This window comes from Aquila chrysaetos, chromosome 26 (assembly GCF_900496995.4).
Source record: "Aquila chrysaetos chrysaetos chromosome 26, bAquChr1.4, whole genome shotgun sequence".
Taxonomy (NCBI): domain Eukaryota; kingdom Metazoa; phylum Chordata; class Aves; order Accipitriformes; family Accipitridae; genus Aquila; species Aquila chrysaetos.
Window position 1 is genome coordinate 4,806,719 of NC_044029.1, and position 26,713 is coordinate 4,833,431.

General features: G+C 38.4%; 1 protein-coding gene across 3 annotated transcripts in view; it reads right to left on the reverse strand.

Moving 5' to 3' along the window:
- Window positions 1-1,354: 1,354 nt before the first annotated feature.
- NUDT4 (nudix hydrolase 4) overlaps window positions 1,355-26,713 on the reverse strand; it is a 30,405-nt gene continuing 5,046 nt past the window's right edge. The window contains exons 1-5 of one of the 3 annotated variants that reach the window (XM_030002684.2): window positions 23,842-23,969; window positions 17,309-17,419; window positions 9,638-9,682; window positions 7,027-7,114; window positions 1,355-5,103 (exon numbers count right to left, since the gene is read on the reverse strand). In XM_030002684.2, coding sequence (XP_029858544.1) covers window positions 4,901-5,103; window positions 7,027-7,114; window positions 9,638-9,682; window positions 17,309-17,419; window positions 23,842-23,850 — 456 coding nt within the window. In that variant the 5' untranslated portion in view covers window positions 23,851-23,969 and the 3' untranslated portion in view covers window positions 1,355-4,900. Of the gene's footprint in view, window positions 5,104-7,026; window positions 7,115-9,637; window positions 9,683-17,308; window positions 17,420-23,841; window positions 23,970-26,713 lie in introns of those variants that run through there. The other 2 variants (XM_030002682.2, XM_030002683.1) reach the window with 2 other exon arrangements.

The following is a 26,713-nucleotide window of genomic DNA, read 5'->3' on the forward strand; positions in this document are numbered from 1 at the left end:
TGCATTGCCGTACGTGCTGCTTCGTACTGTCCACCCATCAGAACTGGTGGTAACAAATAATGAGGAAAGCTGTTGGGAACCAGGGCTACCACCGGGAGCTGCTCAAAGCTCAGTGTGGGGCATCAGGCAAATGGCAGCTGATCCTACAGTGGTCTGGAGCCTTCCCAAACTTAGCTCTTCGAACAGCATTTCCTGCTTAGGGACAGAAGATTGCCCGAGAGCATTGTTCCGGGTGGTACGTAGCCCACAGCGCTCACATTGCCACCAGCAGGGATGTGGCTGTGGCTGCTGAGTTTGCAGGTTACCAGGCAATACTGTTCCTTGTGTGGAGCGTTGTCTTCCAATATGGACACAGCGCTGGCTTCAGCACTTGGGCTGAGCACGCAGTGCCGAGCTTAATGCCACAGCAGTACTGAGGCCAGAACAGTGGTGCAATTATGAGGGTAAATTTAAAAAAAAAACCCCAAACTATTCAACTTAAAGCTTGAAGATTCTTACTATCTTTCTGTCTTGGAAAAGTCAATCATTTTGCCTTTCCCTCTGTGTGTTGTGCTTTGATGCACACTCTACCCCTACTTGCATGCTTCAACTTCGCACGATGCATGGGAGATGTTCTGACAGGAGCCAGACACAACTCCGGTAAAACTCTCTTAAATCTGGAGAGGAGAAGGATGTGTGGTACCTGTCTACTTGTCAGAAGTCATAGAGAGGGGTAACAGAATAACTGCTCACTGTCAAAACGATGTGGAAGGAAGCAGGTTCAGAAAACAAGAGGAGGTGGGTCTGCAAGCTCTGGCAGTGCTCTCCCAGCTGGGGTGGGTATTCGAGATGTGTTCTAATGGGGAGTGTGGTGTCAAGTTCAAGGAAAAGAAATCCATTCCTTCTAACAGCACAAAGAAACTATGTCTGGCTGGGGAGGATCCCGAGCTAGAAATAGTGGTAGGCAGGGGGGCACCTGAGGCAAACACTTACTGTCCTGCTGTTCCTAATTCCTACAGGCACGGCTGAAAATGAGGCACTGGGCTAGATGGACCTTTGGTCTGACCTGATGCAGCTGGTCTCTCTGTTACTGTGTAGATCTTAAATACATGTCTATGCTGCAACTGGAAGACACAAAGAATGAAAGGAGAGTGAGAAATCTCATTGGTACGGGCAGCAGTTACTGTGAGCTAGGGCAGTTGTGCTGGGATAAGCTCTTCCGAGGGCTCTCCCCCAGGGCTCGATGAAGCTAGAGTGCAAGGATGAGGCAAGAAGTAGGAAACATTAGATGAAACTACATCTATTTTAGATGGGATAGAAGACTCTTGCACAAACACTTCTTTTGCAGTATTTGCGATGGAATGACTACATCATCCACAGGACTAATTTAGATTTTATTCTGGTATTTCTCAAATATAAAAAGTCAAAATTCTTACATCAATCTTTAAAGAAAATCCATGCAAGCAGGTCAAAATGTTTACAACTTAATTTGCTCCCCCCATCCCCCCCCCCAACCCCTTCCCTTCAGTTTTCACTTCACAAACCATGTTGGTAAGTAAACCAAGTGTTTGCCTCAGGTTTTTTTTTTTTTTTCACAGCACATTGTTAACAGACCAATGCTAGGCTAAGTCAGGGTGCAGTAAGCACCAAAATAAGATTTTCACTTTAAGAGCCTCTCTACAATACCTTGGTATTTTTTGTGGTGTTTAAAAGCACATCCATTTAATGTAATTCTGGCTCCACATGATTTTAAACTTTAAGGCTATTTCTATTTGATACCACCATAATCTAACTCATGATAATCTCAAAACCTAACAGCCAGGAAAAGCAGCAGTGCAAACTAGACTTTTTGAAAGTTGCAGATGACAACCTGTCTCTTCCCTTTCTCCTCTAGAGAACCACATCTGGATACATTTTACAGAACTTATGGCATGAGAAAAATCCCAAATCTGCTTTGTATGAAATAGGTTTGGCCCATCTAAATAGAGATGAATGTAAAACCAAAACGCTTCTACATTTAAACTGATAGATAGTAGAAAAAACTTTAGCCTTCCTATTCCCATTTTTACACAGACCCTTGCTGTTGAAGTTTAGTGTCAGATTTCATTAGGACTGAAGCCGTACCACTGCCTGTTTACTACAGTTGTTCCCTGTAGCATAACTGAAGTGTTTTCACTTTACCTTTACAATTCACAGAACATTTATCTTTGAAAGGGAGTAGAAGTCAAACTAAGCAATGCAGCTTCATTCTGAAGGTTGCATAGAGACTGAAGAGATTTATACAACAAATGCTGTTTAAAAAAAAAAAAATATCTGTCTGGCATTACTGAACAGCTCAAATGTGTATGACCAAAAAAATAACCAAAATATTTATAGGCAATCAACTCTGAGTTTGTTAGCAACAGCAATACTGTACATTTTTACATTATTATCAAATACATAATTCAAGAGTTACAAAATAAGATCATGCATTACCACTAAATCTCATACAAGCTTGGATTGGTTTCATTCCAAGAATCTGAAACGGAGACAGAAGCAGTTTTTATGAATAAGAACTCAAACTCTGGATTCTTGTTTTAGCTTTCACAGATTCTATATAATCTTGTTACAAGAAAGCCTGTACAAGTTTGCTCAATTTAAAGTGTAAAAATGACTACTGAACAAAAAAAGTGAGCAAAGTGATCAAAAAAGGGAGCTAAATAATTCACTCTTTTAAAGGCAGCTTTAGAGCCAGAGGTACCCTTATACACCGCGGGTATGATTTTAACAAAGATTAGACATTCTTCAACACACTCAACTCCACCTTCTTCTCTTTCACCTGGCAAAACAGTGCTTTTGATAGACGATTCAGTTTAAAGAAGTGAGCAGAGCAAATGTGTCCCAATCTGCAGTAGGTTCCATGTAAAGTAGGCATACGCTTGTGCGCGCTACTGAAATATCAACACTCCTTCCGCAGCCCCCCACCTCCCGACTGAAAGGCTGGGTAAGCTGTTGGCAATACTTCCACCTTCAGGTGCACCTGAACAGAGTCGTGTGTTCTTTTCCAGTTCTGGAAGCGACCTGGAATAGGAGATACAGGGATGGAAAGCAGCATCCTACCCAACATTTCAGAAGTCTTCAGCTCTGTGGCTCATGCCTCTTGTCAGTAGTATTTATGCCTCTTCAAAGAGAGCAGCATTAAGAGATCAGATCATCTGTCTCCTTAGTTTCACTGCATTTACATATGGCACAAGATTGGTTTTCTAAGGAGTAACTTGTGGCAACAACATTTTTTCCTAAAAAAGTGTAACAGCACAAAAAAATTCATAGCAGCATTTTACACAATTTGTGTTAAAAAAGTAGAAGTTAACCATTTGTGTATTGAGTAACAAAAGGTTTAAATTACATTTATTTTCCATTTTACACTCACTATTTACTAGTTGGACTATTTACAAAGGTTTAAATGTTGTGTACGAGAATGAGCTTTACCCAGAATAAACTTCACATGTGAGGTAATGGTCTACCTCAACCTCTGTTTTGGCTGGCTATAGAGGAGGTACAGTTGGGTTTAGATCCTAGAAAAAAGTCAGAATTAGGATGTTCACATGAATTAGATTGCATTCTTATAGAAGAAACCATACACACACACATACACAGAGAGAGTAATCCTATGGTAAAAACATTAAGACCGACAGTGGATTTTGTTTTCATCTTTTTGGCTGAAAAAGAGGAGAAAATAATTAAGAACAGGGAAGTTGTCAGCTGTACCTCATTTATTCCAACTAAGTTTTTATCAAGAGGCCAGCTTTTAATTCAAGGAGCTAAAGCAATTGATGTTAAAACAGTAAAACTGAAGCATTTAAGAATTAACTTCAAATTGGGGCTTTCAGCACACCTTCTGAATAAGACAAAGGAATATTATTTCTCCACTAGTGTAAAGTAAGTATCAACCCACCTGTCTCCAAGCCCAGGAGGTACCACTACTGGTTCCTGCTGAGCAAGACACCTCAACACGTGCTTGCTAACAGACACCTCTGTAACGTAAGGGTGCCCCTTGGGTAAGTCTTTCTTTCCTCTGAACATTTTTAGATTACAACAGACTGCAGGAACACTACATAAGATGCTTTCTGTTGAAGCTTACAAGTTTTTGGAACCTGCAGTATTATTACAACACAAACAAAACATTATCAAAATGCTAAAAGGAAAAAATGGGCAAAGACATCTACAATGCTTTTCATGTAAGTCTTCTGACAGTTCGTCAGCTGACCAAGTGATGAAACAGAAGTATAGTGGATAGTTTTGGTAGTTGCAAGACAAAATTATTGTTCTTGCTCTAGTTATACATTACATGAAGACTGCATAGGACAAGGCAACCTTTTGGATAACTGAGGCAAGCAGTGCTTAGTGTCGGTATCCTTTGCTCTCGACGGGCTGAATGTGGTTTAGTGCTTTATTGTAGTCACACTTACGCATCTCTGCCTTCAATGCACCCATTTACCCAAATACTGCCATCTTAAGATCTTAGCACTTCATCTGTGGATACCAAATAAGAGTTTAGTATAAGACTATTTGCTCAAGCTTTTTTCTAAGCAAGTACTCTTGCAGAACTACTGACTAAAACTGGCAAGTCTTAAATAAGCTGAACACCACTGAGATGCTTATTTTATTTTAGCAGATATGGAAACTTATATACTCAAGTTTCTTTTTTTTTTTTTTTTTTTAAAAATGGCCTGTTAAGGCATCTTAAAAAAAAAATCCATATATGGCTTTGGTTTGCTGAAATACTATTTTACATTGTTAAAAAGGAAAAACATGTTCAAATAAATTTGACATTATGACACATTCACATATTTCACTTAGAATTGACAGTTATACAGATGCCTACATGTGATCACAGATGTCTCCCCTTGTGATGACATGAATAAAAAGGTAATCCAAATGTTTATCTCACAGTAGAGGGCAACCCAGAAGTCTGTGCAGAAGTGACATATAAGGAGTTATTATCTGGAAGAGGGGGAACCACAGAGTTTCCATTAGTGGGTGAACAGCTCAGTTTCAGTTTTTCCAAGTATTCTGCATGAACAGGCTTGTGACACTGAAGGACCTTGATTGCATCTTCTACTTTAAACCATTCTCTTTTCCTTCCTGAATGAGTATAATCCACAAAGAAAAACAGTTACAAACTTGTAACAGCACCATTTGTTGCTATCTGATCATTCACTTTTTCTCATTTCTTTTACTTTAGAAGTTCAAGTTGTCAGACAAAAGATAGTGAGAAGACCTTGAAAGAATGGATGAACACAAGAGATTCACTCAAGCCTACTGAAATGGAGTTCATAATAAAGCCTTTCAGATAACTCTCTTGAAACAGATACTGGGCAGAAGCTCATATAACTGTTCATATGCTCCAAAAGCCACATCTAGTCCTTACAGAAAAGGATATTATTATTTAAGTTACTTAATACTGCCTTCCTACATTGTCATACCTAGCAGAAAAACCAATCTGAAGAACGAACACATATGCATGCATGAAGTTACAGAAGAAGAATGGCTTGGTCTGATTTAGAAAGCAGTGCTCCATACTCAAAACATATCCATGTATGGAGTTACTCAGGTTAGCTGTAAGTTTTAAAAAACAATATACCTTATACCAGAGATAGGTTTAGATAAGTTCTAAGAGTTATCTTAGTAAGGTAGTCCTCAGACCATCTTTCTTATACAAATAAGTCCTTTAAAATTAGAGGCCTCTGAAAATACTTATAGACACGGTCAGGGATGGTATTGTTAGAAGTGAGATTAATTCTGTTTTTCCTTTGGTTTTAGAGTTTTACAGGTACTATGCTTGAACATTATTAAGACATCTCTAAACTGCTTGTTTAAAACCAAGGGGGTTCATCCACTGCCAGCAGCACTCCCCAGAAGCAAGCCGGCAGTAGCCGCAGTGCTGGATGCTCCCCTCTACCCCGCAGCCTGGCACTAAGCAGGAACGGCGCAGTACTGTCCTCACGGGTCCTGTGCAGTTCCAGGTACAAAAAAAACCCTCAAAACAATCCCACCCCTGCCAATATTGATCCTCTTAAGTAATGGACCACTGATCAGTGTTGCTGTACAGGGAACCTGATGTGCAATTAAGAGGGTGGACTCCCCACAACTTGGTAGTACCAGAAACAAAACATTCTCTCTCCACCTGAAAAACTGAGCACAGTTTTGAAACGACCCTTACAGTTACATGCCATTTGCTGACAGATCATAGTGTTAAGTTTATGAATGCTAACACTCCTAAAGCACCACCTCCTGAAAAGGGCAAAGCATAACCAAACAAGGTAGGATGTCAGTTTTTATACCAATTCTTAGTTAACTAAAATTTCAGCTGGACAAATACACTGAATGAGCTAAGCTTTTTTTTTTTTTTTAAACTTAAGGACAAAACCAGTTAATGTTTACCGAATTAAATTCAAAGTGGAAGATCCATACAACATCACAGAAGATGTTAATCTAACTAAACTGCATGACAGTGGTATCTGTATGACATAGACATATATATAGGAATAGATACCTCTTAAGGTCAGCACTATTGCTACGGAAAAATTACGCTACAGTGAAAGTAAATACTAGTGATTTTTTTCCCCCCAGGAAAATCATGGGAAAAAGAACGTCATCAAAGCTTTCCAAAGATTCCCCACCCCCAAGACACTTTCAAAACCACCCTAGAGTATCAGACAGCAAAACATTCTACTTTTTAAGGGAAAAGTAATTAGTCAGTAAAAGATTTGGCCTTTAAAAAAAAAAAAATTAAGAGCTGTAGCAGCAATTAATAATGAAGTTTATTCCATAGTAATACATTATATTAATTAGGGTATTCTAAGTAAGAGTAACACAATATGTCGGAAGCAAGCCTAGTTATATGTGTACAAAAGCGTGGAAGAATATCATCACAACTTCCAGTAATTTCAGTTTATAGAACAGAGTTAGTATTCCCCCATGAATTATATGAATTGCTTCAGAAAATGAAAGAAGTGTGTTTAATACATTTTAAGTGTAGCACATGAGGACAGTGAATGGGTTTACCTATATTAACTGAATCCTCCCAGTCTTCCAGTATTTCCGTCACAGTAAGAACATAAACATATGTCCTATGCTTCCGATCCTGGTTCTGCTTGAATATTAGAAGTAGACGTTTTAATTGTCAGCAAAAAAATAACTTAGACTTACCACAACTGTAAGATTAGAAATTACTTACCTCTGAAGGATACTTGCCAGCAAAACCTGGCTTTTATTTTCACTAAATAAACATCTGTGCTGAGTAGGCCCAAAAGGATGGGAAAACTGACATTTTATTTGAAACAGCTACTCTATTTTACTAGGCTAAAAAAAACCCAAACCCCCTAAAACAACCCAAGCAAATTTGAAGATCGTGAAGTGGGACCAAACTATGTTCTTGGTCATCCAGTTTAATATTAGCAGTTGTCCACTAGTACTGCCCATTACTTATCTTTTATGTATGTTGTAAATTACCACAGTAGAGTGCATTTGCTAAAACTGTTTCCACAACTCATGTTCCTAGATGAAAGGTTATTAAAAAAACCTTTGCAAGATGGAACCACTGCATCACGTGGCCAGATCATCTATGCAACACTGGCTATAAAGTTTCACTCAGTAAGTGAGGCAAATTAAATAGCCTATGTTTGCAATCATGACAAATGCAAAAATCATTACCATCTGTTCACTTGACAGGTTTGCCACGTTCGCAGCACTAACCGCCTATCTGGAAAGCACATGCTTTTTGAACAGGGCAAGTCAAATAGAGAGGCTGACAGAGGTAGTCTGCGCGGGGCAGGGTCGCTGTGCCCCAGCCAGTCCACGCAAGGTCTGTGTGGACATTACTCCCTGCTAGCTCCAAAACAGGCTAGCGTACTGTCAAAGGTGCTAGCGACCCGACTAACCAAACCATACTGCCCCTTGGAAAAGAACTGAGCTCCTAGAAAACACAGGACCATCTACGATTACAACTATATTAAGAACCAAGAGATGTTATGACCTAGCTCCCCTTGCAGATGGTTTTATCCTTCCACCAATAACCATTCCTACTTAACTCTGTTTTGCTACAAGCTTAACATAGTTTTAAGCTGTCATGCTTTACTAGGAAATAAAAATACTCCAAGACTGTTCTTTGTCAATATCACTATTAAATAGAGTAGATACATCTGTGACATGTAGCCTTTCTGGCTGTAGTTCTAGAATGGGAGGACTCAGCAGTTTCCGTCTTCTCTTAGTTCCATCCCCAGGTTGCAACGTGTGTCCCCCTTAATGGTACTAACAACTACTTGTGGGGCTGTGTTGTGCAACTGAAGTAGGGTCTTGATTTAAGTTAGGACTAACCTAGAAAAGTACCACTCAACACAGATTTTTTTTTTTTTTTATCTCCTCTGGTCTAGACGGTGGTAGGTGGCTTAAGAAGAACATACAGCTGAATTACCAAAGAATCATCATCCCTTGCAGCCCTTGTTTTAAGGCAACAAGATGACAGGTATCCTGGTGTTTTGGGTTTTTTTTTTGTTGTTTGTTTTTTGTTTTTTTTTTTTTTTTGTCTGAGCTGGGAAATACAGAATAGTTCTGTAGACTAACCAGCAGAGTTAAAACACAGGCAACTTTTTAATGTGTAGGACCATCCAGGTGTACTCAAACCCTAAACAAATCAGAAAAAGGGTGAGTGCTACTGACTACGAACAGGAGCTTCTCTAATTTTGTCATGGTTTCCATACTTCGCAATGGGAACACCTTTAGCACTGTATCAACTAGTCATACCATACATGACTAAGTAATATTTCACATAGGAAATCCCTATCAGGAATACACTGCCTCTGAAAGTTGGTTTTATAATTAAACTGTGAATATTCTTATCTAACTACTAGACTAAGGGACTTCCACTCTCACCCATCATACAGCACAACATAATAACGCTAGATGTGTTATGATCTGAAGACTCACACCTACATTTCTAGTCTGCTCCTGTCTAGAACCTGAGCAGAGGTGGGCAGCACCAACACTAAAAAGAGAGTTATATCTAGCATACATCCTTGTGCTGTCAGTAGCTAAGAGTCTGATGTTTACACTATGAAATACAAGTTTTTAACTACGTAGTATTGCTAAAGGTTAGATTTATCTGTTATCCAAAGCCTTAGCTTTTTTAAGTGAATCAAAGCCATAATGAGATACTTCATATACAGACCTATCAATTTAGGTGTGTGAAAGTTAGCAAGCTACTTCAGCAACATCTAATCAGAGAGGAAAAGTCAGAATAGTGCCTCAAAAAAAGGCATGTGTGATATTTCAGAAATCCTAGATCTATCAATGTTAGTTTCACTTTTTTTTTTTTAAAAAAACCCCAAACTTCTAGATGTTGTCCAAGTAGTAATTTAATCTTTCCAGGAAGGTTCCAAGTATTTTGAAATCCTCCTATTCAAATCTTCACACATCATGTAACAACTAAAGGAAATCACCTGTCTAATGGAGCATTTCCAGCAGCATTGCAAAATTATAGGCTGGCAATACTGAAGAACTTAAGTCTGATGTTGTAGTTTATCAGCTCTCACACCTCCCCCCCCCCCCAAAATAAAACACAACCAAAAAACCAAAAACCAACAAACATTGTGTTTAAAAGGTAAAAGAAATAGCTCACCTCAAATATCCCAAGCAGTCTGCCTAGCTTTCCCTTTACACCAGCCTACAAAACAAACAGGAAAAAGTGTTAACATGTGCTTTTTAATTTCAAAAACTAAAATATCAGTACCAGCCTCCTACATCAGCATACTCCTCCTTAGTAGGGTTATTTAAGCAAGTGTTTTAACATAAGTTTTAATTAGACAGTGCTGCATTGCTTCTGGAGTTTCTATTTTTAGAGTACTTAAGAGTATTAGAACACAAAAGCTTGTCCCAATGAGTGGATCAAAGAATGCATAAATCTTTCAAGTTTTCCATCCAGACCAAAATACTGTTTTTACTTTACATGTTCTTTTGTACTCTATTTTATTAAAGAGATAAATGCCATCCAATACTGAAATAATCCAGGGAAGTAGATAGGACAAGAGATAATTTCAATTAGAATAATAATAAATCTAGAGAGGGAATCATTAAAACTCCATTGCTATTTTACACAGAAACTTAAGTCCAAATCTTCAAAATACAATAACAAATTAAACTGTAGGTTACTGGGTGGATCTTGCAGCATAATGACTTAATGTATGCTAATTTTCATACAAAAGCATAGCTTTTGGTATGTAAGCTTAAAACCAAATTTATATCCCCAATTCTCTACAAACAAAGTTTTGAATTCTTTTTCTAGTTAGTAACATTACAAAAGGCTTTAAATTTAGAGCTTTACTTCAACTTTTTAAAACAACCCCCATGTGTATCAGCCTGTGCTCAGTAATTTTTATCAATACAGTTAAGACAGTCATTATGTTCTACTGAGACTCTAGGATTTGTTTTTCCAAAAGTAATATATAATGCCTCTTCCAACAGAAGTAGTTTATGATCATCCATTTATTCTAAACAAATCTCAGTCCATACGCCTGAGACATAAAAGCGTATGTAGTCTACTGGTAGACAAAGCCATATTTAGGTTATTTTTTGTCTTGTTGTATAACCGATATTTAAAATAGGGCTTCTTAGTGCTAAGATGACATTTTCTAGCCTTCAGTCTTTGTTTCCAGCTTCAACCAAAGAAAGTTACTGATGTCTTACGTCTTTATATAAAAAGGACCATATGGATCTTAATTACATTTTAATGAGTAACTCTGACAGACAACTGGGCAGGCTTTAGCAATAAGTCTAATCAAGATCTTACAAGTGAATGTTTTCTGTGTCTGTCTTTTTAAAGAAAGCAGATGGCTGGTGATATTTATTAAGCAGTTTTGATGAAGGAAGTCTGATCGCAGCCTGTGCAACTCAACAAGCATTTTGCTTCTCTAGAGCAAGAGCTAGACCTGAAGTTAACGCAAAACTACATATAATATTCTTCTGGTTGTCTTCTGTGATGACAAAGATACTGGTTAGAGCTCATGAAGCTGAAATACGTAAGTGGACCTGCTGGGTAAGTGATTAGGCAGCATATTAATTATGAAAGCAACAGACACTTATTTTTTTCTGAAAGGTCAGCTATGCGACAACAGGCACTAAAGACTGCTTATGCTTTACACTGGGTAATGAAAAAGCATTTATTAGCCTAAAGGAACACACGCTGAAGAAGTGCTTAAGTTTTACTGATTAGTCCTAATTTCTTCAACATTACAGTATCTTTTAAAAAAAGAGAAGCAGAACCTAAAAGGCTACAAACTTACATTTCTGTCCTCAATTTTTGCCCTTCTTCTCATGCAGCACTATCTAGGAATCACTAAACCCTTTAAGATTTTTACTTCATGGCAAACTGAACAACTAAAAAAGGCAATTTCCCATCATCCTATTCCATCAAAAGTAACATGAATCTGAGGGAAAAAAATTACTCCCCTTCACCTCAAATCCAACCAACTCCCCCCCCTCAACACCAACCTCCCCAAACCAAAAAACTTTCAAGATTTTATAACTCTTTAAGAAGTCCCAGCCAAGGCCTCACTTAGGTTACAAAGATTTCTTAAAGGCAGGTCTATGGCAACAGGACAGTTGAAGGACAAAGAAACTCACCATCAATAGATGCAGGAGGGCTTCTCTGAACTGCTAAGTGGGAGTCTGACAATTAAACGATATCTACCACACGGCACAAACACCACCACCAGGTAAGTTTACCAATACTGAATAGCTTTCATAGAGAAGTTTTTTCAACTTACTAGTACCCCTAGTCACAGTGGGAATTTATCATCAATGTTACTCTAAGTGGAATTTACTTAACAGCTTTCTATTCTCCCTCCAAGCAAATCAGTGGTTTAAACAAATACTCTTAGCTGAGTAATTCTGAATGAAACAATTAGAAGCACTCCATTACATTAAGTGTAAAAATTCCCCAAAGCTTATAATGAAGCTTTTGTGCAACCAGATGTTGCTATGTAAATGTGATTACTGTCACTGATGTCTAGTTACTCTCTAGGCAAAGATATGTGCTTCCAAAATATAGCATAATTCCTGCAGACAGTAGCGTCTTTTGAAAACCTCTATACCCAAAAGTATAAAAAGGTGGTAATTAAGAGTCTCATGATTTTTCTCTGCAAGTAATATATTCAACTGAATCATCTTCATAGTTTAAAAACCACCATCAACTCGACAGTGGTTTTTTTAAGTGCTTTTGCTAATAAAAATATTTCCTCCAAGTTCTTATCTAATGTAGTTCCTTCAAAATGTGTCAAAATTAAGTGCTAGAGGACCAAGAAATGCTTCAGCTTTTTCACCAGGAAGTCAAATAAAGTTCCCACTTTCCTAATTGTAAGCTTCTAACCCAATACACTGGTTAAGTTCTAGACTTTGAACCATTTTGTCTCTAATAAAAATATCTTTCTTCCTCTGGCCTTTATGTACCCATGGCTGTTCAAATATGGTTCTTTAAGTAAACAGAATCCTATAGGCTACAGTAAGTGTGCAAGACAGTCTAAACTTTGGGATAAAAGCCTGAAAAAAACCCACATTTCTTTTGACAGACAAGCTGTTGAATTAAGTGCTACGTCCCCCCAAGAACAATTCCTTAAGGAAGTCTGAGTACTATGTAGATAAGGTCTCAAATCTGAATTTATACATATATTTTAGTATTAGTCTAAATCCAACCACAAGAGGGAAAACCCTCCACTTCATCCCATAATCTTTCTAGCCTGGAGGTCATTCACTGTTGGCAGCTCTAGACATACTGCAGTCTCAGATGTGCAGTCAGACTTGCCTTTTGTTTCCTGTAGATGGAGCAAGAGTCATGCTGCAGTTTAATTTTTAGGCTAACAGTCTACCAAGGCAGAAAGTTGCTTAAAATCTGAAAGATTTAAGTGTTATTTTTAACTGTGGGATCTGTTGGATAGTACTTTAATGGCTACGGTCCTGAAGGCACAGTGCAAGACTATTCCTGCCCTTTCTTGCATACTCTTATAAAACCCCAACGGTTTCGCTGTACCTGCCACAATCTTTCAGCTGTAGATTTTGTACAGTTTCTACCTAGTTCTAGTCTGTAACACCCAATCACTTTTCAAATATCAGACACACACTGGAGCAGATTCGTCTATTTCCTGCGAGAGGTCTTAGATAATACTACTGCCATTTTCACTGTTGCAGCAGATTAACCTTCAGCATCAGCCTCTTCTTCTTAGAAGCTATATTCACACAGATCTGGGAGAAATTGCATATTTTTTGGTAGGCATTTCAATATACTACCAACTACAAACAAAGCAAGAGTCTCAGTTTTTGGTGAGATGGAGGAAGAAAAGGGAGTGGGAAGGTTCTCCTTTCATTTAAGAGGCTGGACATCATCAGCTTGCCACCCTTATTATTCGTGTCATATTTCTCTTTGAACACCACATGTGCTAACAACTCTTATTTCTGTGTTTCACACTACCCAATTAAAGACTAAGCTCTAAATTCATTAACAGAGTAGCTCCTCATTTAGATGAGGTTTAATAACTTCCTGGGATTGCTTTATATTGTAACTTCATTTTGGTATTCTACTCTCAGGTTTGTAAAACTTACTGTACCTAAGGAACTTGACAGGTTATCTTAATTACTGTAACCTGTGAAATGGCAGATAAACTTAAATGAAATTCATACTAAACATTTAGTAGAAGTAAAAACCCAAATCACTAACATGAACAGAACTTAAGGATAAAAAAAAAATTTGAAGTCATGCACACAGGCAGACTGTGGAACAACTGCATGGCATATAAATTTGACTACAAAGATCTTTGCTTGGGTTTTAAAACAAAGATTTTGAATATGCTACTGTTGGTGGGAAAGAGAGGGATATTTAGGGCCGGTGGGCTATCATACTGTAAGCTATTAACACTCCTACCATTAAGAAATGCCATTATAACTCCCACTATAAATTTCTCCATTTTAATAAATTAATGGAAACCAATGCTTAGTTTGTGCGTGACCCAATACTGAAGAAACACAGTTCAAACCAGTGCTACAGTGTGCGTCCTTTGAAGTTTATTCATTCACAAAACTCTTAACAGTTCACTGTACTGTAACCAGCCTGCCAGGTGACATTGACCTTAGTATAAAAATAGAAAGGACATCCATCTCTAGAAAGGTTAGTATTAATTTCCATGGCTCAAGTCAAAACCCTGAATACCACTCTGGCTTTTCTTTAAAAATGGCGCGTTGCAGTCTTGTGGCAGCACACAAGATTCAGCCTGTAGCTTAAGAATATTTTACTTAAAGGCATGAGCTTTTAATGCTCATCAGCTACACAAGCTATCAAACCCTGGAAACTCTGAAGCTGTATAACAAGTGTCACCAAATGATTTTTGCTTATTAAAACCCCTAACCTTTGAAAAAATCTTTATGCATTGCAAGCACAGCTCAGAGCTGAACATGGCTGGCAGTTTGCGTCTTACTCCAGAACATCATAAAAAAAAAAGCATAGCCACTGTAGTAAAAGTGAATTAAGAGTTGGTTTAACCTCTGAGCAAAATGTCCCTGTGCTAGCACCACTCAAGAGCTTTATATTTGCCGGGTTCTCTTCTTCACCTTTAGAAAGAGTTTCTCTCATGGTGTATAAACACTGATTATGTTGGCATTTTTCAAGTTTGTTTACAACATGCAGCTCTTCTATCATGAAGCCTCGTACTGAAATTTTGATGACAACACATATTCTAAGCAGCCACAGAACAGCTTAACATACAATACACTGCTGAAAGGTAATCAAAGTATTTGCCTAAACCACATGTTTGCACGTAGCTGGTTTTAAGATTCACTTTGTGTGATAGCACTTGAACAAAACATGATGAAAAGAGAGCTCTGTGCATGAGTGAAGTAGGCTGACCTCCATCTTCAGGGTTCAAAACAGCCTAGGGTTGCTGAGTACTGCGATTCTTGACCAGAACCACCATGATGTATGGGAAAATCTTTTGCTTTGCCCTGAGAAAGAAATGAGGGCAAGAACAAAACTGAGCTATGGAAGGACTGCTTCACATCATAACAGCAGGTACTCCTATTTTTCACTTTCTGATTTGCCCTTTTCTCTTTTTTTGCCTGCTGATGTGAAAGCATATCCAAAGGGAAAAAGATGATTCAGAAGTAACATTTTGGTATCTGTATGAACCAGAGAAGGTCACAGCATCTGGACACTGTGCACACTCTGATTGGGCTTTTACATTAACAAAGAAATTTGTACTAAGTTTATACTGTATGATATATCATCCAGTAATATTCTATACTCACTCCTTAGCTATCCCAGCTTAACCTTCTCCTACAGTCATGGCCCATGCACTGCACCACTGCAAAAATCTGCAAGCAGAGCTCCAGTAAAGCCAGGACTTGGAAGTCTTCCTCAGAATATTCTCAAGGCAAAACCATGTGTAGTAGAAAACTGGTTATCAGCCCCCAGGTCACAACTCCCACTGCTATACTACTTTGCTATGAAGTCAGCCTGAGAGCTTTGTGTGTAGCACTGCATTCCCTGCAGGCTGAGAAGCTAGACCACTCAGGCAGCTTTCAATAGCAACTTTGATGACATACTAACTGCAGACAGGTCCCTTCAAGATCATCCATTCTTCACCACCAAAGAAAAACCCAAACATATGACTACAGTTCAGCAAGCTCTAGCTGGACACGGAGACGACATTTCACTATCCCTCATCTTGGACTGTGCCTTAGGACAGATCAGCAATTAAAACTACAAGAACATTGAGCCAGTGGTTCTGTGCTTTTTAATCCCACCCATCAACGTGTGACAGTGGGAAGCGCCAGGACTTTCCCCAGACGTCCTAGTACTGCCTAGAAGCCTAAATCTTTGCTAACTCATTCCTAGAATCCTAAATCTTTGCTCCTTTCAAACTGACTGCCTTGTGGCTGCCTCCTTTACTTTTACACATACAGAAGCACTTGCCCAAGTCTGTCTTCTGCAGCTCAAAATTGCCCCCCTCCTCAGGCAAAACTGGACACAGACAAAAAGTCTGGAATAGCTTTTTATCAGTGAGGCTTATTTATGCTCCAACCTTGCTGCATGAAGGCTGCTAAGAGCACTGAATGCTGAACTAGTCTGTTCCCCATGTAAGAGGGGAGGAGGGTCACTGAATCGCAGTTCACAGAAGATCTCATTTTGACACCAAATAGCAGGCAGCATTTGGTGCAAGTTGCACCTACATCAAGTTCCCAAGCCTCTACAACCCAGCAGAACCAGTCTTAAGGGTAAGCGAGATAAACCACTAGATAGCACAGCTAATAAAAATATCATTGTACATACTAATTAGCAACAATATTAGCGTGTTTTGTGAATAGTAGTAGTCAAACTGGGATGAGAGAACTGTTTAAGACTAGTAGAAATCCTGTAGTTCACTCTATTGCCAGGATGCATCCACTTTCTGAAAAACCTTATACCCTCTATTTAAGAAGTATAATATAAAGAATTAAGAGTTGACCTGTGGTCACTTACACATTGCATAATTTCTAGCTAAATCAAGTGACTCTGATTTTTCTTTAGTTTTAATTGGCTTACAGTCCAGGCTGTTAGATATTCAAGTAGTATTTAACATTTTTAACAGTTTGCCTAGGAAAAATAAATAGCAAGTTAAAAAACCGCATTTTGAATTTGAAATTTAAGGACCATACTAAAGTGGGAAACTGCATTAATTCATCAAGACTTAAAGCTCTGTTTTGCCTAGGGGTAGGGGCAGAGATAGAAAGGCAGACTATACGTATGGTGTTTTCTTTATAGATAAACAGCCTTAAATGTACTTAACAAGGCCTTTTTACTGTTGAATTCTCAACTGCTCAGATACATCAGTTTCTAATCCGTTTAGTTTGGAACCTCCTCAAAGGTCTGTTTATTTCTCCTTCTTATGTAGCTACACATTAATGGTTAGCTCACCTTCAGTCTGTTCTAGAAGAGCTGCGAGTCAAACATTTTCTGCACAGAGAAATGCGACACTATAACATGTCATTTGGCATAAAGTCACAGTTCCACTTCCAGTAAGTGTTTATAAAGGCAGACAGAAATTTAGCTATGAAATGAAAGCATGCTGGGAAGCAAGCTAACTAGCTCACCTCACCGCACTATACCCCAATTCTAACACACAGAACTGCAGTTCTTTGAATTTCACAACCATGGAAGTCTCAAGTCAAATCCTGGACAAAGAAGGTAGAGTTCCCTCTTTTTTCTTGATTCCCATCTGAAGACAGCAGCAGCAGAAAGAAGCTGGATTTTTTTTTGTTTTGTTTTTGTTACCTCTTCGTACACCTCTCTGACGGCTGCTCCCCCTGGCTCTTCTTCTGGTTCCATTCCTCCACCCGGTACAATCCACTGATCGGGGTATCGGCTACTGCTTACCAACAGCACCTATAAATAATTGCAAATGACTGTTAAATATAGATCACAAGTCAGGAATCTTGGTACTATCTACTTTTTCAGCAAGGCACTTATTCACCTAGCCAGATGGATTATAGACTTTAGAAATTAAACATAATAGGCAACCAGGAGTTGTAAGAAGTAAAAAAGAAGTGACATTAACATCCAGTCTTTTTGATACAGCTAAGTCAAGACAATGTCATTATAATCTCCTTACACAAACACTTTCATCAGATGCTTAGGCACAATGTGAAAAATACACAATACAATATGCACAGGAATGAAGATGTACAACAAAAATCTAGTAACAATATTCTCCAATATCGAGTAAGTCTTAGGGTCATATAGATGGTAAAGCGTGAGAATTAAGACATTTTCATCACACGGAAGTTAAAATAGTACTTCTGGAATGGCATCTTTTGGCTAAAAAACTGCACTTCTGAAAATATTTCTAATTTTTAGTCTTAGACAAGCTTCTTTTCAGTTACTGAAGTGTTATGTTAGCATGGCATGCTTACAATACTGCATAACTAAATTATAAGGAGAATACTTCATTTGCCCTTGTTGAATTTGGTTTCTTCTAACATTTCTGTAGAAGAAAAAAACTGCAACACATTGAATTTTAAATGATTTCTAAATTTAATAACTTTTTTCCCCCAAGACACTTTAATTTCACTTAATTTGACTCTGTAACCTGGTCATATCATTGATATATACCAATTTAAAACCCACTGTCTATAGGACCTGTCCTTCATAATATTCAGGGCTGAGAAGATTTTAGCCACCTGTCCAACAAACTAGGATGCCTCGTATTTGGAGTAATTTGCAGTAGAAGTCAACGAAAATAAGACCTCACTTCAGGACCACATGGAAATAAACAGTTTAACTTGTGTTTGAGACATGTCCTGATTACCAAGACATACTCAATCATCTGTGTAGTAACAAGCTTCATATTCTAGGCAATACTTACATAAGCCCTACCCTGAAGTCAAAAGACAACTGTGGGGAGCAAAGGGACAGGGTCAATGTTCGAATCTTTAAAAGCAATTAAAAGACTAGCGACAAGAACCTCTGTCTAAAGGTTAAAGTATTGACTGGTGCCAGACGACTGAAGTGACAGTCCAGTCCTTGCCAACTACCTTTATGGTCTTTAAGCTCATCTCCTGTTGGATTAAGTAGGAAAACAATTCCCTGATGAGGGCAACAGGGAAATGCTTATCACTTATACTATGTCCCTTTGGCACTCATGGAAATATGGTGTAGGTTCATCTACAGGAACTGGGAGTGTAATTAAGATGACTGCATACCTTTGTGAATGCAACAATGCCTATGCATACTGAGGTGCACATAGAAGAGCCTTATCTGACACATATTTTCTTGTTGTAATGTTTATTTTATTTGCAGTCATCATTTGTCCTACTCTGAAGGATTCTCCACTATACTAATTTCCCCCAGATTTTTCCTACGCTTAGTAAGGAACACAGCAGAGACCTCATTTAGTACAGAATCATTCTTAGCATCTGATCTAAATGTTCACATTTTGAGTCAACTCAAATATTTTATTAAGCTGTCTAAAAACCTAGAAATAGTCAGCAAAGGCAACAAGGTTAGACACAAATTTGTCTCAACTTGATCTTTACAACCAAAGGTTTTAGTTTCCTAGGAACCTTTGACATTAACAAAAGATTCTCAGAGGGCACACAGCTCTACTAAATGTAGTTTTAGAAAAAGTTTTTCAACACGTAAGTGGAGCACCTCTATCACTACAAAGAACCACCATGTCGGCAATGCTTAAAGAGCAGTTGTAAAAATCAAGTTATGAATTCACTTGTGGGATCCCAGACATAAGCATTACACATTATTTTCTGCTGATGAAACTAGCACTCACTGCAGTCATGTGGAATCTAGCAACAATGATGAACAAAAGGATGATTATATCACATTAAATCATTCCCAGCTTGGTAGAATGGTTTTAATCAGCATTCACTGTTTAGTTAAGGCTAAACAAAATTCTTAATTACTACTAAGGGATAAATCAGGTTGCTGGTTCTGGCAGTGTAGCATAAAGCCAGGAATTTTTTATGCCTTTATATATAGTAGCTGACTACTGCTAACCTGATCAATAGTCTACTGAGCTGGGTTTGTATACCTATTAGCTTTAAATTACCCTTTAAAAAAGCAGAAACAAATACACCTAGCAAGTACTCAACATTAAAATACATCAACTCTGGTAGATAGGCTTTACAGCTATACATACACTAAACTCCCAAGCGTTACAGCCTGGGAGTTCATTCTGGTAACTATCCCAAGGCTCTACTAACCCTGGAACTGAAGCATTTTCTCAAGCATCTTTCCCTCTATGCTTTATTCTCCAGTGATCCCACTGCTTTTACACTCTGAAGCCAAGGGACCACACTAAGGCATATCCCCAATATCTTCAGATGCACAATTTTTTTCCCACCCCGTAACATTAACATTTGAAGCCACTAGGGCACAAGACATCTGTCCTGGGGTATGCTAGCAAAAATGTACTCAGGGGTAATTAATTTCTACAAAAGCTGATAGCTAGCAATTACAAGGTTGTGTGGTAAGGCTGAAAAGCACTCCACACAGCTTTCAGTTACAGCAGCAAGCAACCTTGCACTCACTTGCATGTTTTTGGTGTGTTGGTTTTTATTCTATGTAGTGGATGTAGTTTTCAGGTGTTTCCAACTGTAAGTGGCCAGAAGACACATCCCACGGTACCTGAATCACTAGGCTGTAAATATAAAGATCACTTAATAACGAAGATGCCAAAAAACTGTGGTTGGTTGACAATGCACTCACATGCCAAAGGAAGTGCAAAATCAGCAGCAAAAAGCCAGCAATTAATCTTCCCTTAATATAAGATAAGCAAACGAGGAGAATAGAGATCTAGGTCACCCAGACATCCAGTCTTTTCTGAGGAGGTTCATGTTCACGCAGATTACAGTAGTCTACTGAAAAACAAGACTGCAGAATCTCACATACCTACATTTTTTCTAGCCTCTGCACACTAAATTTTACATTATAACCTCATTAGGCTCAGAAAAAAACAATGGTAGTACTTCCTATGCAGAGAAATCTGTATCCCCTGTCTCTGAATGCAGAGAAAGGAATGTGATTTCTTGTGTTGTATTACTAGTGTTCACTGCCTTTCCTATGCCTCTGAAAAAGCCTGACTGTTGATAACTTGATCAAAAGATTTCCAAAGTACAGAGTTATGTCATCAAATCTGCTTGCCTAGTTATACCGTTAAGTTTATCTTACTCCAAAGACTAAGGTAAAGCCATTATTTTCCATAATACTGCCAAGTGAGGAAGTGAAGCTGCAAAATTCAGCTAAGAGGAGAAAAAGAAAAATTTTTCCATTAAGTCTTACTAGCCAAGTTTTTACCTTGTTTTCAAGTCTAGGAATAGCAATGACCTTTGAGTGCAGTGAGGAAGAGAAACTGCTAGCCAGCCTACTTGTAATAAGCACCTATTGATATGCTTAACCAAGGTATGGTTAACCAAAAACCCAAAGGTAATTACAGAGCATGTGGCATCATGGGACTTACTCACTATAAATGCTAAAAGCCTAAAGACAAACAACCAAAAATTTCTGGAGACAGATGCCAAAGTTTTGGCCTGTTTAGTGTTCTCAAGTCAAAAGAAACTTGTGAAACAGTTAGCAGCCATATATTCCAGAAGACTAAAATGGCAACAGCTCAGAGTAATACAAATTACAACCAAAAGCTATTCCTCTTAGTATTTTTTTTCATATCAAGTGCTCAAAGAAGTAGAAAATGACTTAAGGTTATACAAAATATCATTGCTTTCTATCTTCCTTAACTGTAGGGCATTATAGCTTACAAAAATAATTGTATTAAAAATCGGCTTACATTAAAAGAAAGGCAAGGTTAAGGTTGAAACTTGCTAGACAGAACAAACGCCCACAGCTGGATTCTTTTGACTTCAGAGCAGAGTCATCCACAACTTGAAGTAGTGAAGCAATAGCAGCAGAAGCCGCTACAAACCAACTGCAAGATGGGAATTTTTCCATAGCAGATGTATTACTTGCAAGGAAAAATGAAGTTACAGTTGAAAAGGTACCACTCCAGTTCCACAGAAATTATTTATTTGTCATTAGACTTCTTTGTAAGCTCTTTCCTCCCAGCCTAATCACATCTATTCCTCTCTTCCCCACTGCACACCCCATTTTCTCCCCTCTCATCAGCCCCACTAATCCACTAGCTATGTCCAACTTGCCATTTGAATTACCTGATGGAGATAGCCAAGTTTGCCTTCTTTTATAGTAAAACCAGCAGTTAAAAGGAACAACTTTCAAGAGGAAGGGAATCAACCCCTCACTCCCACAAGACCACTGAGCACATGTGGCTCAGTTGCAAAGAACACCGCATTACTCAGGTGTACAACTAAACACAGCACAGAGAAGGAAAGGAGAAGGCAGGTGCATGGAAGACAAAGGATTTAGCTCCCAAGCTCTACAAAGGTAAGTACATGCAAACCATTTCAGAAGCTTTAAACTGGTCAGAGTATAGGAAAGATCGTAAAGGCAGCAAAACAATGTGGCAAAATGCTGTTAGAGAGAACAGATGTACTGCATGTTCTCACAGGCATCAGAAAAATTAAATGGAAAAAAAATACCCAACCGTATTCTGAGAGAAAAACAGGACCCACTTTGATGGAGGTTAGTATAATGTAACCTAGCACACTCAATATGGAAACTTCAGCCTACACAGTTGGTCTGCCAGTCATGAGCACATGAAAGAGTCATAAAGATGGTTTAATGCAAATACAACCAAAAGGGTCAGTCAAGCCCTATGATTTGTTTAAAAATGGCCATAAGCAGATGCTCAGGGAAGAACATGAGCAGGAAATATTTTTTTACTCCCTAACACTTCCAACCTCCAATTGTTTTCAGCTCAGGAGCTTCCTTAAAAGTACTGGGAAACTACTTTGAATGATACAACACAGAAACACTACTAAGGAGCAAGGAAAAGCACCTCTCACAAACCCTGGATCTTATTTCCAGGATTCACTGTATGAATTTTTAGGCAAAAGCACACATCTCAAATTAGAGAGCACATGTCAACCTGCTACTGTAGTTGGAGATTTCCTTTATCTAGCACTTTTTGCTATTTTAAGAATCACTGCCTCTTTTCAGTAGTTCTGAAACAGTTTCTCAGTTCCCCCATAGGTTACCTTGTCCTAGAATGCCATTGTCTCTTTTTGGACTCCAGAAAGTTGAAAAATGCAAGAGCTTTACAACTTGCCACAGCAATGCCACAAAGGTAGCATTTAGTAAGGAACATACTTTTGCCTTCCTGAAAATATTTTCAGTAGAGTGATTGCTTATAGTCCTCATTCTTTACTGCAATAATTTTCAAAGTGACTTTTTTTAGCCTGGAGATGCAATGTGCACAAAGTTATTCTAGAGTTGTAAAAAACCTTGGGATCAGACTTGACAGCATTTAAAAGCTAATTACAGTCGAGGCTGCAACATCTTTACTTTCTCCCTTACATTGGCACAACAGGAAGCTGAGCTGGCTGAAAACTAGCTTGTGCCATTAAAGCTTAGTTTTCAGCCTGCACAAGCTCAACACTGATCCGTACACAGCCATACAAGGGACAGCACCGCACAAACTGGGACAGAAAGGCATGACTGCAGCTGCCCAATTCCAGATCAGCCTAAGCCAATTCAAGAGCCTCTAGCAAAGTACTTTACAGACAATAGACTGAAAGGCAGTCCCCAGCTATGACGGAGGTTAAAAAGAAGATTTAGTCTCAATGAACAGGAATTGGCAAAGCAGCAGAGAAATGGCAAAACAACTAGCAGTACATTAATCCTAACGCTCATTAACTTGAGCACAGCATCTTGAAAGCAACCCAGAAAACTGGGTTCTGTCTATACAATGTCTTAAACTCTGAAATAGCCTGCCAACTTTAAAGATCACTTTTCAAAGAAGTAGCAGCACGATGCTTAGACATCAATCAGTGCAACTTTACTGGCCTTCTGAAGATGAATGATAAAGAAATACATGCATATATAATACTTCAAAATCAGATCTGAAAATCATTTTTCCTTTGAGATCTTCTGATTTTAAGACTATATGGCAATAGGGAGAAAACCATCAGCCTTTTTCAGAAGTAGTTTTGCCTTAACTTGCAATTAAAATATTATTATTCTATAAATTTCATTTCACATGAAATTCACATATTTGCCTAACATGTTGTTATAGTGATGCAGAATTTGAGTACCTTCCTCTGGCTATTTAAAGTACTTTGTTTTGTTCTTCGGCTAAAGTGTTCATATCAGGAACAGACAGCACTATACTACTAAGGCACATCGGTCAGAACACATTTCCTCACGTCAACAAGCACTCAAGTCACCTGTAACATTAGATCTCCCCCTAAGCTTTAGCATGCTTTGGAGAGTCAGATGTGACAGGTCTCATGGTGCGATGAAGGGTGCAGATCTTCCACCCAGCCATATGGCAAAAGGAGATTCCTGGCTGCAAAAAACCTGCAAACAAACAAGAAACCCCCCCACAAGTGTCTATAAAAGGAGTTTTACTTCTGACATTGGGTGAGTTTCCCAATCCACTTTACAATACATCCTTCTTCCCTTATGCTTGCCAATACAGACCAAGGGAGAAAACACATAAGGTAGTAGGGGAATAGCTCAAACTCCTATTGCTGCCCATTTCTTTATAACTTGAAACCACAGCCTAATCTTGAGCAGGAGAACTGGGCTCTACCAGTTACTCAGCAACACAACCTGTTTGACTAAGGGATCAGCTTCCAAGCGCTTGTCAGAAACAAGAGCTCTAAGTCTTTGAGAACCATTCAGCTGTAGGTAAAGACAGGACAAGGTTATTTATTGACAAGTACCAGTTACCTTTTAGCCTTTTTTGTCTTTGAGATACTTGGAAAGAAAACACACATCTTTGAAGACGAAATCTGTTTTAAAATATTTACATTTATATGACTGGTTCCACTGAAGCGCTTAAGCACTAAGTCAGAAAGCCACCTAATTAAAATAAGCTTTTTAAGTGCTCTACAAACAAGACTGGAAAAAAACACACATCAACCTGTGGTCCGTGAACTCACCTATCTACAAAAGATGTTTGAGAAAACATGGCTGCAAATCCTAGCTAGAGATACATATGCATATATATGTGTGTGTGTGTATATGCCTATGTATCTCTAGCTAGGATTTGTATATATTTCTGAAGAAGTCTGCCACTCTGCTATTTCACAGAAACTGGTAACTTGGAAGTTTTGAGGACCACTGAGTTAACCAGGGCAATTCAAACAGAAATGTAGCCGTCAGTGTAAATCCTCAAAATAAACTTACAATGCTGCAAGTAAGCTATAAAGGATATTTCCTCAAGTATTTAAACACTTACAAATATTACCAGTTCAAAAAGACAGCATCTTCTAAAACATGTGTTTCGTTGCAGGACACCTTAGCCTGATGTTAGACGGGTACAGCCATGTTTCCTTCTTCCCTCAACCCATTTTTAGCAACTATCCACCCCATTAAACATATTTGTATGGCATAGACAAGTAATACCATAGGTACTGCAAAAAAAGTAATTGGAGTTTTGCAATGAAAAACAGCCCGTGGTTGAGTGATTTCAGTATCTGAAGAGGCACGAGTGAAGACTGAAGCATCCTGCCATGGTGGACAGCTGAATTCCTACAGCTTTGCTGAACTTGCAGGCTTCCGCTGTTGGCAAGCAGTTGCAGTTTGTCAAAAAACATCCCAACATGAAAGCAAGGTGCGTATGCAGTGCCTGCAGAAAGCTTTTTTTCTGTGAAAGTAAGGATAACGAGGCACTTCTGTTTTATAAGTTGGTCACCTGATACAAATCCTACCACAGCAACCTAATGTTCAATCATTTTTCTTAACACTAACACAAGCTTAAACCACTGCAGAACCCCATACAAGCCTGCAGGGATACACCGTAAACAGATGCTGTCTCTGTAGACACATCATAAAGAGTCATTTTGGAAGCTGTTTACAGGTCTTGATTTTTTGAGCTACACCCCTTCCTACACCACATTGATGTCCACGCGTCAAGAAAATGCTGAGGAAAAACTAAGGCAGCAATCATCCTATGTCAGTTATTCCTCCTGTATGTTAGCAGGGCAGGGCCATGAGACAGAACAAGTAAAAACCACACCACACCTGAAGTGTATACTGAAATGTGTATTCTCTGGTATTTTAAAACATGCTTATATACTATTAGGCAATCACAGACCAAGCTAGGTAATCTTTCAGTCCATACATTGCTTTGGAGAGCACGCCAGCCTTAAATACGGTGCCATGGTCATATGCCAATTTATATTTTTAAAGCACACACTATCTGTGCATTTACACCTGAGAGCTTACACTGAAGGATAAAGAAACCAGATGACAAATTCTGAGTCAAGTATGGAAGATCTTTCATCACTGTGCAAGTTTATTTACAATAATTCCTAGAACATCCCATTTTGCCAGGGTAGCCAGGTGACGCTTCTGGGTCCTGGTTTTACACATCAAGTTGCATTACAATAGGTCTTTCTGGTTTTCAGATTATTTAGACCAATGCAAATAAAAATAACATTTTACTTTTTCTTTATTATCCTTTAATAAAACAATTGCTAGTATGAAGCAACAGCTGTACGAAACTACAGAACACTACTATTTTTTAAAATAATGGAACAGTGACCACCAGAACAAGGTAGATTAAACAAGGGTTTCTTAAATCTTGACACACTACAGCCCAAGAAATAAATTTCTCTAAATCAGACCAAAAAAGAGACACAATACTAGGAGCCTATCATTTTTAACTCAAAGTTCAGAGGCAATAATTGTCATGCATGTGTATGCCCTACTACAGGAAAAAAAACCCCAACAAAAAAAACTACTTTTCCCATAAGTGTGCGACAATACAGTTATCCTCACTACTGTATCAATAGTAATAGAAAACCCTTCCCATCTATTTTTCTCTCTTATACAAGGCTGAACAACGAAAATGGCAAAATTAAAAACTCAAGAGCTTGAAGACTTTTTTTTCATATGAAACTATTTTTTAGATCTGCCACTAGCAACTGCTGGCTGAACACTGAAGTAGGGCTTTCAATACTATATCCAATTACATAAAGCAGTTTTACAGATGCCAAAATAATTAGAATGCACTCACGTTTTAGATTCAAGGTATTTAAAAATAACTGCTCATTTATTTGTATAATATGTAGTTGATGGAAGAAAAAT